Genomic DNA, 13043 nt, shown 5'->3' on the forward strand with positions numbered 1-13043 from the left:
GCTGCACTCGTTACAATCAACCCAAAAACCTGGATTGCTCACACAGTTACTGCCTCAAATGTCTCCAAGAACTAAAGAAAACTCAAAATCCTGACACTAATAAACTAAAATGTCCTCTGTGTCAGAAAGAAACCATCTTACCACTCGATGGAGTGACTGGATTACAAAACAACTACCTTCTAATTACCATGGTGGAGGAGGTCAACAAACAGGAACAGCTTCAACAAGGTGAAGAGTCAAAGGTCATGTGTCAGGCTTGTGATGAGGAAAACGCGGCAATTTCACGATGTTTGAATTGTGAACATTATCTCTGTCTGGAGTGTCAGAAAGCACACCAACGTTTAGCTGCATTGAAGAATCACGAGATCAAAACTTTGGCTGAATTGCTAGAAGTTGATGAAACCCAAACTGAATCAAAGATGAACATCTCAAGATGTGACATCCATCCCATTCAAGAGCTCTGCCTCTACTGTATGACGTGTGAGCAACTAATCTGCAAAGTATGTAAACCGCAGCACCAAGCACCACTTCACACAGTTTTGGACCTAAAGAGTGCTACTGACAAATGTCTTCGAGAAATTAAAGACGGGGTTTCTCAGATAGATAAAAGTAGATCTATGTTAACCAGTAGATTGGATCTTTTGTTGGAAAGACTTAGTATCATGATCAAAAAAACAAGGTCAGAAATTTCTAACAAAGCAGAAATCGACATTTATGTGATCAGACTCATTGAGGAATCTCTTTTGCAAGAGGCTTCAGAGGCAGGCAGTAGAAAGGGCAAAACATTAGCAAAACTTATATGTTTGCACAGGAGGGGCTCAGGATAGTACAATCTTCAAACACAAGTTCCAAGGGTCTAGAAATTCTAAAGAACAGACAAAAACATCTTCATGAATACAAAAACATAAATGAAGAAAAAAAAGTAGATTTGACGTACGATCTCTCCTTCCTAAGTTTCAAGGAAAGTCAAAATCGGATTGGGATAATTTTGCTAAAAGAAAAGTGGGAAGAAAGGGTGACGACCAGAGTTGGCGGAGAATGTATTGGAACATTTTCCACAGGGGATCTATTAGTAGTTGGTAATGGCAAAGATACAATACTCACTATAATAAATTCAAAGGGGACAGTTTCACACACTTATGGTCAGTCATGGTTTCGTGGAAACCTACATAACCCAGTTTCACTTGCTGTAAATACCGATGACCAAATCATTTTCTTGGACGGTCCAACGGTCAAGACTTTTGGGTCAAACTGTCGGCTTCTTCGCCAGTTCAGTCCAGGTAAAGAGTCTGGCAGTAAACCCACATGCCTTGCAGTAGATGAGAACAATCTGATAGCAGTGGGTTATAAAGACAAGGGAGAGGTTTCTCTACACAACCCCGATGGATCCCTCATCAGAACACTGTCTGCTCCAGGGATTGATAAGTACATGATCATGAATAACCAGAGAATCATTTACACCAGTTCTAGTGAAAATGTAAGTATGTGCGCTTCTGTAAATGGAACCAATAAATGTACAGTATTTCTCCGATTTGGAAACGTTACTCTTTACGGTATTTGTTGTGACAAAGTTGGTGATGTCTATATTATTGTAAATGTGGACCTTTCAAAATGCAGTCCTTGGTTTAGCCAATCTGACAAAGGCCCATTTCAACGTTCTTACTTGCAGTGGGACAATTTTGCAAGAGATGATCCAAGCAAAAACAGTACGGCCAAGAAGCACTGCATTAGTCGATACAGGTTTGGCACTGACTTCAAAATCCTAGCCCGTTCTAATGATACCTTCCATGACGTCACATACACTCCCAATGGTCACCTTGCAGTGGTTGGCGAGAACTGCACAAAGTTATTTCAAAGGGTCTAAGAAATCGGACCGAAAAGACACTACAAAATGTTTGTAATTTCAAGCTGAAATCAATCTAAGTTCGCAACCATTTGTTTTTTTAAGTTGTACTTGTTTGCAGTTTTGCCAAATTATGTTTATCAAAAATGTCTTTAGTGACTACAAGAACATTATACTAAAACCTTCTGTAAATAAACAAACTTCAGCAATATTGCTATATAACAGCCATGGAAACTTTACTACACTGTACAAACTAAGTATTTTTCAACAAAAAATGATGTTGATTCGTAATGTATAACAAAAATGTCGAACAAGTTCTTCAAGTTGTTTAAACCTTGGACAATGCCACGAGATGGTAATCAACTTTCATGATCAAATCAAGACACAAGTGACTGTTGGACAAAAAAAAAATCGTTGATCAGTGTTATTCTCGAAATGATTCTGACCTTTGTATTTGCTTGCAGGAACAACACGCCTGATGGGGTAATTTAAATGAGAGAAATAGATACTTGTGACAGATTTTGAGTTTGTTTAACTGAAGTGCACTTAATTTAGGTTAAGAGAATAAGTAAAGTTAAAAATCCATTTGGGGCTATTTAGAAATAATTGTAGGAGGCTGGCCGAGAAAATTTAATTAATTCTTAACTACGTTGAGAGTCGGCTGATTTGAGACGTTTTTTTTTAATGTGTTAGCAATATATTATTTCTAAAGACACTGTATGGACACTATTGGTAATTGTCAAAACAGACCAGTCTTCTCACTTGGTGTATCTCAACGTATGTATAAAATAAACCTTTGAAAATTGGTCGTCAAAGTTGCGAGAGAATAATGGAAGAAAAATTACCATTGTCGTACAACTTGTGTGCTTCCAGATGCCTTGATTTCAAGACCTAGCTCAGCTGAGGTCTCGAATTCAATTCATAAATTTTAGTGACAAATTACTGCTTTCTCAAACAATATTGACTTCAGAGTGAGCCTTTTATCAGTGTTTTATACTATCAACAGCTCTCCATTGCTCGTAAGTTTTTATGCTAACAATTAATTTGAATATTTACCAATAGTGTCCAGTATTTAATTTTTCATAATTTGTAATCAATGAAAATGTCGTATTCAGAGCTGTAATATTTGTAGAGTGCCTTAAAATAATATGCATAGTTTTTGTTATTATTTAAACAGCTGTATATACTGGCATGTATTTATGCACATTAAAGACACTGGACACCAATGTTATATGCCAAAAACCAGTCTTCTCACTTCACATAATGCATAAAATAAACCTGTGAAAATTTGGGCCAAATTTGGTTGTTTAAGTTGCGAGAGAATCATGGAAGAAGAAACGCCCTTGTTGCTAAAGTTGTGTGCTTGATTTCGGGACCTCAAAATCAAATTCTGAGGTCTCGAAATCAAATTCAAATGTTTTAGAGAGAAATGACTTCTTTCTAAAAAATGTGCGTGATTTCTGAGTGGGTTAACTCAGAGGTTGACAAATAGTTTGGGATGGCAGAAAAGTCGAGACCATTGTAATCTGCACAAACAACCCTATTTTGTGCCTTAAAAAAATATTCTTTTGACTTTGAATACAAGCAATCTTCACATGTGTATTATAAATTGTCCGAATGCTTCAACCTTTAGTGTGTAGGTCCCGGGAACATCTATGACTGTTCAGAGTACCATTAGAACAAGATTTGTGCCCCCAAACACATGTAGTTACCCGTAATACAATCTGCCTTCCGATCGCGCCAAGTGGGTCCATGCATGTAAAATTGTCTTTATAATGTATTTCATTTAACTTGATTGTATATCCGTCTCTAGTAACAATAATAGCATCGTATGTTAAATCATGTTTTTACCTTATATTCAGTATTCTTAAGATGCTCTGTTGCTGTGCCTCAACCAAACAATACACACAATTTCCTTTCATCCATTCTTTACTCATTAATTGCGCCATGTAGAGTTGCATACCAGTCCTTCCTCGGCTTTGTCTTCAATTTTGCAATTCATAGAAAGCCACCCAAATAGTAAACATCCCTGTACAATAATGTGTAAATCTCTTTTGAGGGAGTGTTGGCTCTGAAAAGAGCCAGTTTGGTCTCGACGTTTCGAACAGTATACTATGCTCGTCTTCAATGGAACGTTTTGTTATTCATGTATTCAGGCATAGAGGTACGAATCGTACAGAGGACTGGGTTGAACCATAGAGAAAGGACCACACCAAGGAACGAAGGAGTTCGAACTTCCTATAATTACTTCAGAGGAACAATGTTCATAACCGCTATTCCGTTGCGGTCTTATATAAAAGGCAGTGGACACTATTGGTAATTACTCAAAATAATTTCTTGGTGACAAGTAATGGGGAGAGATTGATAACATAAAACATTGTGAGAAACGGCTCCCTCTTAAGTGCCATAGTTTTCGAGAAAGAAGTAATTTTCTACGAATTAGATTTCGAGACCTCAGGTTTAGAACTTGAGGTCTCGAAATCAACCATCTAAACGCACACAATTTCGTGTGACAAGGGTTATTTTTCTTTCATCGTTATCTCGCAACTTCGATGACCGGTTGAGCTCAAATTTTCACAGGTTAGTTATTTTATGCATATATTGAGATACACCAACTGTGAAGGCTAGTCTTTGACAATTACCAATAGTGTCCACTGCCTTTAATGTTATTGTGACTGCTGGCACAAACCTCCACTTTGCGGTCAGCCAATTGTCCACCAGTGGAGCGGCGCACTGTATTGTGGGTAACCGGTGTGCGCAGATCGCCAATGCTGAATGAAAGAGTGGCAGGAAAGGCATTTTTTTCTATGCTTGAGTAAGGGAGTGAAATTCCACTGCATACCTTAAAATAGACTGAGTTCCCCCTTAGATAATTAATATGTTTTTTCTTTTCTTTTTCTTGCCAAATTATCATAGGAGTGGCACCCCTGTGTCTAGTAACCAAATTAGTTCCCTTTATACATGTATGTTTTAGTTGATTTTATAAGAGCACCAGACCCCTGTGGCAAGTACCCAAAGTTCAAGCGACTGATAATTGCGGCCGTCTGCGTCAAGAAAATGAGGGTTGCGGTTTCCAAGAAAATCTGAACGGAATCACAACGAATTTTGTTTGCCGTCATAAAAATAATGTTCAACATTTTGAAACTTTGCCGACGAACGCGACTGATAATTTCGGCCGTCTGCGGTCGCTAGCGGATTCGTCAGCGACATTTGACGGCAACACATGATGATTGGCGGCAAACTCAAAATTGCAATTCACTGATTGACGTAGCTTGTGTGAGCCAGCCTTTAGCGAGGTGACAGCGGATACCAACCGCATCTCTTACCACAGTTCGCAAACGGGCATCAATCCTCAGACATCTGAGAAACGGTTCATGCATCAACAGCTGCACAGTTTTACCGTTCCTTTCTCTATGGTTTTACCAAGTAAGTTTTTATGTCTATATCAGTAACCGGTCTGTATGCTCTATTCCATTGTGGTTTAATATGTGGTTCATTGTCTAATTAATTTGATTTATTTTCAGTAGTTTATTATTGATTGTGTCAGTGTAATTATTTTGTGTATTGCATGTATGCAAAAACCGTGATAGGACCATTAAAGTCACTTGGAAGTGGTATTTTTTTAAATAAAGCTTTTGTCACTAAAATATGTGTTTTTACGAGAGGAATGTGAATAAAAAGTTAACTAAGGTTACAAAATATTAGTTTTAATTGTATTTACAAATTTACGAGTAGGCCCCGACCCGAGAGGGCGCTGTTCGTGACGTAATTCAATGCGCAATATTTGAAGAGAAAATTTGTAGTCAGGCCCCCGTACATTACGTCTTTCAGATACCTTCTTCGATTTCCCACTAGCTGGAAAAATTGTTGGGACGGCGACGTGTTTAAGAATGGCTCTTCTCGTCATGTCAAATGAGTGGTGTATCCCGGATTCGAAGCACGACGGCTCGAAGTGTTCGCTGCATAGCGCTGAAAAAAGACGTCGGACCGGACCACTTTGCTCTAGTTAATCTGACTTTCGCAGCCCACAACCGCCTATACTTGGGATCTGCAGGAAATAGATGAAGACTGACCCCATCTTTAGTTGTTTTGCTGCATCAAGCAGCAATACACCTGGTCGGCATTGCCGGAAAAATGCCAGAAAAAAACTTTTTCGCAGCGTACAAACTCACGTCTTAGAAGTACATGTACTTTTGCACGTGTGTTTATCTACGCATCGAGGCAAAGTCTTCCTTTTCCTACGTCACAAAAGGGGTAGGCGGAGTCAACCCCCCAAGCACTTAATTAATTTTTTTAACATATAAATCGTGACAAACAATTACTCAAAAAATTGTTTTATTGTTAATAAACATATACTCTTATGTTTATAAAAAAGAAAAAAAAATCCTATTTCCAGGTGCCTTTAAAAATAAAACGAATAGAATTGAATTGAATCGAATATAGTAACATTATGGATATCAAAAGTCAATGAATTCTGTTGGTGAACTTTTCAAAGGACGAACCAATAGGTATACATTCCTTCATGGTCGCTGTTTGAGTTGTAAACATGATTTTTGTATCATAAGTATAGGACATATTGTTTTAATTGCCGTAAAAAAAATGCACTATGTGAATTAAAAATTTGTAAATCTAAGGGGAAAAATGTGTGTACGCTGTAATTTAACATTTGTATCAGATAATTCACTAGAAAGATGCTCAAACAAAAATATTTAAAGAATAAAGATCGGTAAAATATTATGAAATTGAAAAAAAAAGTGTTAGTGTACAAAACGTCGCATGCACATTTCTTACGGAGGATGAATACGCTATTTACAAAGCTATGTTTAGACATTTCGTGATCTGCGGCGTTTACCTTGTTACAGCATGGAAGAAGAAAATTAAAGTAGTTGCTCAACACGAACTACTGGAGAAGAGGTGTTACACAAAATACATGAATTGTTTCGATCCAGATGTGAAGACCTGCCCAGTCATTCCATGTAGCCGCACAAACAATCTGTGTTACGCCCTCTACCGGTTACTAATCAACAACAAGGGGTCATCCCCTAACGCCATTTCAAGATTGTATAAAAATCTATTTTTCCAACTGTGGGTTTCATTTAATAATTTGAGAGACCTTTACAGACTCATCAAGTGCAAGTGTTCCCACTATAGGCCCTACTCAAGAAGGTCAAAGTATAATCAACCATTTCTACGTATCATTAGTGTTGCACCGTGCACACTTCAAAAGAGGAAAATAATTATCGCGAACTTCAATTGCTTCATTTGTGCCAAACGAATTGGGTTTAAAAAATGGCTCATGGGAAAAATGATGCCCCCTACTTCAATCACATGCATGGTTCTCTTCTCGATTCTATATCCTCTATCATAAGCTATACAACAATCAATCCCATGCTCTGATGTTGATCACAATATGAGGTCACAAGAGGTCAATGTTACAAATCATGTGATCTAAATGGAAAGTGCGTCATTGTTTCGTCGGAGAGTATGGATTTTTTTGATTTTTTAACAAAGAAATGGAGCAATTCACATCTCCTAATATTCTATACACAAACCATAACACCATCCCCTTGTGACTGTTTTTTAAGCAGTCATATTTATAGCGAGGGACAAATAATGATATTTTGCCAGACATAATGTGCAAGTTAACAACATTTTTATAATAAAATGGCAATCGACATGCATCAGCATTGAGTTGTAGGTAAGCCTACTTAACATAATAACATTCAAGCCGTCTAGTCGGCTCTATAATTGCAGACATGAGACACATTATGCCGGCACTCCCGTTATAGTCACAGTGCAGTGGTTTCAACTACAGTGTGGAGTACGCAATAAGCTCGCAGTCATACTCCATTACGGTTTATACAGTAAGGAAAAGGGAGAAATCTAGGGGTTTTCTTATAGGATAAAGGATTCGATTCTGTCTCAAAAGGTAAGTCCTCGTCGAGGAAAGAGTGAAGATTTAAATCACCATTTTTTCCCTTCAAAATGGTTTGTGTATACAATCTTATACTATTTGGTTTTTACGCGACGTTTGTAAAGAGGGCCTACTCAATATTTTCCCGAGTTCTGTGAAAACAAATCATTCATAGGCGCATTATTACTCGGCGGGGATTCGAACCCACGACCTCTGCCAATCCAAACCACCGAGATTGCTCGGTTGGTATAATATTTTATTTTTAGCACGATTTATAAATAGACTCTTATATTACTAAATAAATTTGAGTGCAGAATTATTTCACAGGCTTTTATAAATGGACGCTTTTATTCAGAGAACTATACAACTTTTGATTGAATAATTAACTGCATAAAACCTGTTTATTTCCGAACATACATACATCTACATGTAATTAAATGTACAATTACTTGTACGTGTATATAAACTAGAGATGACAACCCCCGGGCGTAGTCCATCGTCAGTATTGAGGGACGGATGCCTATCCTATATAAACTGAAAATATCACACGTGTCAAGTTAAGAGATATGGCAATAATGGCGTCGTTCCGGTTGCGCCTCCTGTGTCATATGTATTGCACGATTTCAGGTTTGACTGATTGCTCTAGAATGAACAAGTAGCCACTACTCATGTTATATCTTGTGAATTGACCTAATTTTGCAAACATTTTGTCTTATTAATTTCTTAAAGACACTGGACACTATTGGTAATTGTCAAAGACCAATCTTCTTACTTTGTGTATCTCAACATATGCACAAAATAACAAACTAATTGGGCGCCAAGATATTTCTTATTTTAAGACCTACATAAAAGTTTTTGAAATAAATTTACAAAAAAAATTGAAACTGCCTTTTTGTTCAATCAAAAATATCCCTTTGGATTCAATCTATAATAAGATTGAATTTCTATCAAACATGACAATGTTGTTTATTGCAAAAGAAACTGTTAATCAATGAAAACAAGGTGGCAAATTTTCTACAGAGATAAATTCCCCATTTGTTATTAATTACTTTGTTCAATAACTGGTTATCTATATCTGTAAACTCTCTGTAGATCAAACTTTCAAGATGGCAGAAGGTTTTACAGCAGAGTCAGTCAAGGTCATCCTGGGACACTTGGAGTGTTCCATCTGCTGCACTCGTTACAATCAACCCACAAACCTGGATTGCTCACACAGTTACTGCCTCAAATGTCTCCAAGAACTAAAGAAAACTCAAAATCCTGACACTAACAAACTAAAATGTCCTCTGTGTCAGAAAGAAACCATCTTACCACTCGATGGAGTGACTGGATTACAAAGCAACTACCTTCTGATTGCCCTAGTGGAGGAGGTCAACAAACAGGAACAGCGTCCACAAGGTGAAGAGTCAAAGGTCATGTGTCAGGCTTGTGATGAGGAAAACGCGGCAATTTCACGATGTTTGAATTGTGAACATTATCTCTGTCTGGAGTGTCAGAAAGCACACCCACGTTTAGCTGCATTGAAGAATCACGAGATCAAAACTTTGGCTGAATTGCAAGAAGTTGATGAAACCCAAACTGAATCAAAGATGAACATCTCAAGATGTGACATCCATCCCATTCAAAAGCTCTGCTTCTACTGTATGACGTGTGAGCAACTAATCTGCAAAGTATGTGCAAAACAGCACCGGGCACCAATTCACACGATCGTTGATCTAAAGAGTGCTACTGAAAAAAGCATTCAAGAAATTATAGAAGGTGCTTCTCAGCTAGATAGAAGTAATTATAAGTTAACCAGTAGGTTAGAGCTTTTATTACATAATCTTGGTATCATGATCAAGGAAACAAAGAGGCAAATTTCTGAAAAAGCAGAGAGAGAAATTTCCAAGATCAGAAACATGGAGAAAAACCTTTTGCAAGAGGCTTCAGATGCAGGCAGTAGAAAGGGTAAAATATTAGCAAAACTTATTTTTGCAAAGGAGTCACTAAAGATAGTACAGTCTTCAAACACAGCTTACGAGAGCCTAAAAATCCTTAAGAACAGACAAAAACATCTTCATGACTACAGCAACATAGATGAAGAAGAAGCTGAAGATTTGACGTATGATCTGTCCTTCTTAAGTTTTAAGGAAAGTAAAGATGGGATGAAAGGTGAGATGGGGACACTTTTACTAAAAGAAATTTGGGGGGAAATGTTGACAGCCAAAGTTGGTGGGAAACGTGTTGGATCATTTTCCACAGACTGTATGATTGTAATGGGCCAAGAAGATGCAACACTCACAATAATGAAACCAGATGGAAACATTTTGCAAACTTATGGTAAGTCATGGCTCAGTGGTAACTTAGGAAACCCCAATTCACTTGTTGTGAATAAAGACGACAATGTTATTATCTTGGATGGTCCCAATGTCAAAACATTTGCATCAAACTGTCGGCTTCTTCATGAGTTCACTCCAGGTGAAGAGTCTGACAGTGAACCCACATGCCTTGCAGTAGATGAGAACAATCTGATAGCAGTGGGTTATAAAGACAAGGAAGAGGTTTCTCTACACAACCCCGATGGATCCCTCATCAGAACACTGTCTGCTCCAGGGATTGATGAATACATGGCCATGGGTAACCAGAGAATCATTTACACCAGTCCTAATGAGAGTGCACTTATGTGTCTTTATTTAAATGACACAAAATGTCAGACACTCTTTAGATATTTAGATGCCACTCCGTATGGGATTTGTTGTGATAAAGTTGGTGATGTCTATGTTGTATATGAGGGGGAACCAAAACCTGATGTATATGTATTAATTAAAGTGCCTAATAAAGAGAGTGGAGTCGTCACCACCAGTTCAGTACGTGCACAACGGACTTTGACTGGTTTCAGTTTTGGTGCAGTAGCACATCCTCAGAGTCCCGGTTCAGTGTTTAGTCAGGATTTCTCTTTCGCTGACAGCTCACCGCTCCCGCAACCCAAGCTGCACTGCATTTGCCGTTACAGGTTTGGTACTGACCCCACAATCCTAGCCCGTTGTAATGATACCTTCCATGACGTCACATACACTCCCCGTGGTCACCTTGCAGTGGTTGGCGAGAACTGCACAAAGTTATATCAAAGAGTCTAGTAAAATATCAGACCGGAAAACAATTCTCAAGACCCTTGTTATTTGGTTAAGAGCAAGGACAACTTGCTCTTTGGGTAAAGTTAGCCGGAGAGAGTAAAGTATACCGCCATCCCGGTAGCATGACTGGCTTCCTTTTAAACTCGAGTAGATTCCCGCCAAAAAACACTGCGCAATAAAGTGCGCTGCAGAATAGAGCGCTACAAAAAACAGCGCAGTCCCCATTGATCTATATTGAAGTCGCTGGACTCAGTTCCTCTGCTAAATAGCAATCTAAACCAATCACAGCATAGTGTTTCCTTTGAGGGAAAGGATAAGTGGCAGATTTCGTAAAATCAACATTTCAAGAATTTAGGGTTTTTCTCTTTGTTGCAAAGCGGTATTCCCCTCCTGTTGCATACGTTGTCTTTGTTCATGCTGTTGAATACTGTGTTAAACGTTGATTGTTTTAATTGTATGTGTGATCATGCTGCTGTAGATCATTAATGTTGTATTGACTTGTATTTTTGTAATAATGGTGTATGTGTTTGCTATGCTGTTCAGTTATACGGTACTTGTAACTTTTTAAAGATTCTCAAATTGACCCTTGGCTTTGAAAGGTTTTTCCTTATAAACCGATTCAATTCAATTCTATTCAATTCAGTTCAATTTAATTCCATTCAACCCGCACAATTATTGTGGACGGTATTTTCTTACGCACAAAAAAAAACTTGATGCTTTTAAAATGAGAAACAATACATGTTTGGAACGATTTGTAAATCATTTATGTAAATAAAAAAGCATTAGGAGCTATTAACGAACCATTTGTAAACAAAACTATTCGTATACAGTTAACGCACTAAACATCGAATCCTCTTATATTTAACAGCATGGCAGACACAGAGTTGTTTACTCTTAAATATGCTGAGAATTTAATTATGTAAACATTTTTTTGTTAAGTTGTTATGGCACGTTGTATCCACATCTTCGCACAATACATATCTGTTGGTGGCATCGTTTATTTTAAGTATGAAAAATTTAATTCAAATTTCAGAAGCTCATAGTTATTGTAAATATACATTTCAATGTAAATTCTGTAATGGATGGCTATTTAACCATCCTCATGTATTCAACATTAAGAGCTTAGTCTTTTCTAGTAATGAGTAGTAAAGATAAAACAACTTAATTTACCCATATAACATATTCAATTGTTTTCCTAAAACACAAACATGCTCTAGCATTAATAGTCTCATGTAACTCATCGCTCTTTGTGCTTTTGTCTTCTAGTTTTTATGAAAAATGCATACACATACAAGTTAACTATAAACTAAAATTCCCTGATGTGATGATGAGTGACAACAGGTTGCTTGGTTGACTTGTAAACTAAAACGAGAAAATTGCAATGAATGTACATTTTGAAGAAGAAAAAACAGTGGTTTGTTTATGCGTGACAATCAAAGTTCAATGTGTAGATTTGTTATTGAACATTTACAATGTTTATCTAGTTGGCGAAGTCAACCGCAATGAGGGCAAAGTCAACCGCAATGATGTTTATCACCCACTGTATCCCAGCCTTGCAGTCAAGTCAATGAATGTACTTTTTATATGCAATAATAATTTTACAAAACATGTATAGAATCAAGCTTCAATCGAAATGCAAAACTTGTTTGTATGGTCAACTATACGTTTTTAAGAAATAGTTTCAGAGGAGAGAAGCATGTGTAAAAATCTAAACTAATTTCGAACCAAAACCTTTTCTTTGAACATTACAGCATTAGTTTACACCAGCTTCACCACAGAGGGCAGCATTTCAAAACGAAATTCTTGAATAAACCGTTTTGTGTATTGTAAATAATGTAGTTGAAAGATATACACATTTACCATGTATTTTTAACTAGGGTGGCAAAGTCAAACATTTTGGTGATCATCACTAGCCCCCCATCGAGTAAATCATTGTATTTTTCAAGTAAGTGAAATGTTTACCTTATAGAAACAAGTAAAATAAAGCTAGCGTGTATCGAATTGAAAAACAGATTCTGTAGTGGTCTTTTCATGAATGTTTCTATTGCTGAGAACAAAATATCAAAACTTTAAAAAACTACCAACTATTATCCTCGTGTGAGAATGTTCACATCTTTTGCAACCGTTCTTTATGTTAACAATTTCTTTTATTCTATGGGCAGGGGTGTTTTAA

General features: G+C 37.2%; 3 protein-coding genes across 4 annotated transcripts in view; all 3 read left to right on the forward strand.

The window, feature by feature from the left end:
• Positions 1-13043, forward strand: part of LOC139937034 (uncharacterized) — a 49863-nt gene that overhangs the window by 23500 nt on the left and 13320 nt on the right. The gene's annotated exons all lie outside the window — the stretch shown is intronic.
• On the forward strand, positions 668-6551 carry LOC139937038 (uncharacterized). The gene has a single exon (XM_071932000.1). The coding sequence runs from the start codon at positions 800-802 to the stop codon at positions 1862-1864; it is 1065 nt and encodes a 354-aa protein (XP_071788101.1). The 5' UTR covers positions 668-799; the 3' UTR covers positions 1865-6551.
• On the forward strand, positions 7631-12649 carry LOC139937439 (uncharacterized). The gene is made up of 2 exons (XM_071932580.1): positions 7631-7772; positions 8850-12649. The coding sequence occupies exon 2, from the start codon at positions 8864-8866 to the stop codon at positions 10871-10873; it is 2010 nt and encodes a 669-aa protein (XP_071788681.1). The 5' UTR covers positions 7631-7772; positions 8850-8863; the 3' UTR covers positions 10874-12649.

The sequence above is a fragment of the Asterias amurensis genome, chromosome 5 (genome assembly GCF_032118995.1).
Source record: "Asterias amurensis chromosome 5, ASM3211899v1".
In the NCBI taxonomy this organism is placed as follows: domain Eukaryota; kingdom Metazoa; phylum Echinodermata; class Asteroidea; order Forcipulatida; family Asteriidae; genus Asterias; species Asterias amurensis.

Excerpts from the sequence above, each read along its gene's own strand:
- LOC139937439 (XM_071932580.1), top strand. The coding sequence starts at position 8,864 with ATGGCAGAAGGTTTTACAGCAGAGTCAGTCAAGGTCATCCTGGGACAC.
- LOC139937038 (XM_071932000.1), top strand. The coding sequence starts at position 800 with ATGTTTGCACAGGAGGGGCTCAGGATAGTACAATCTTCAAACACAAGT.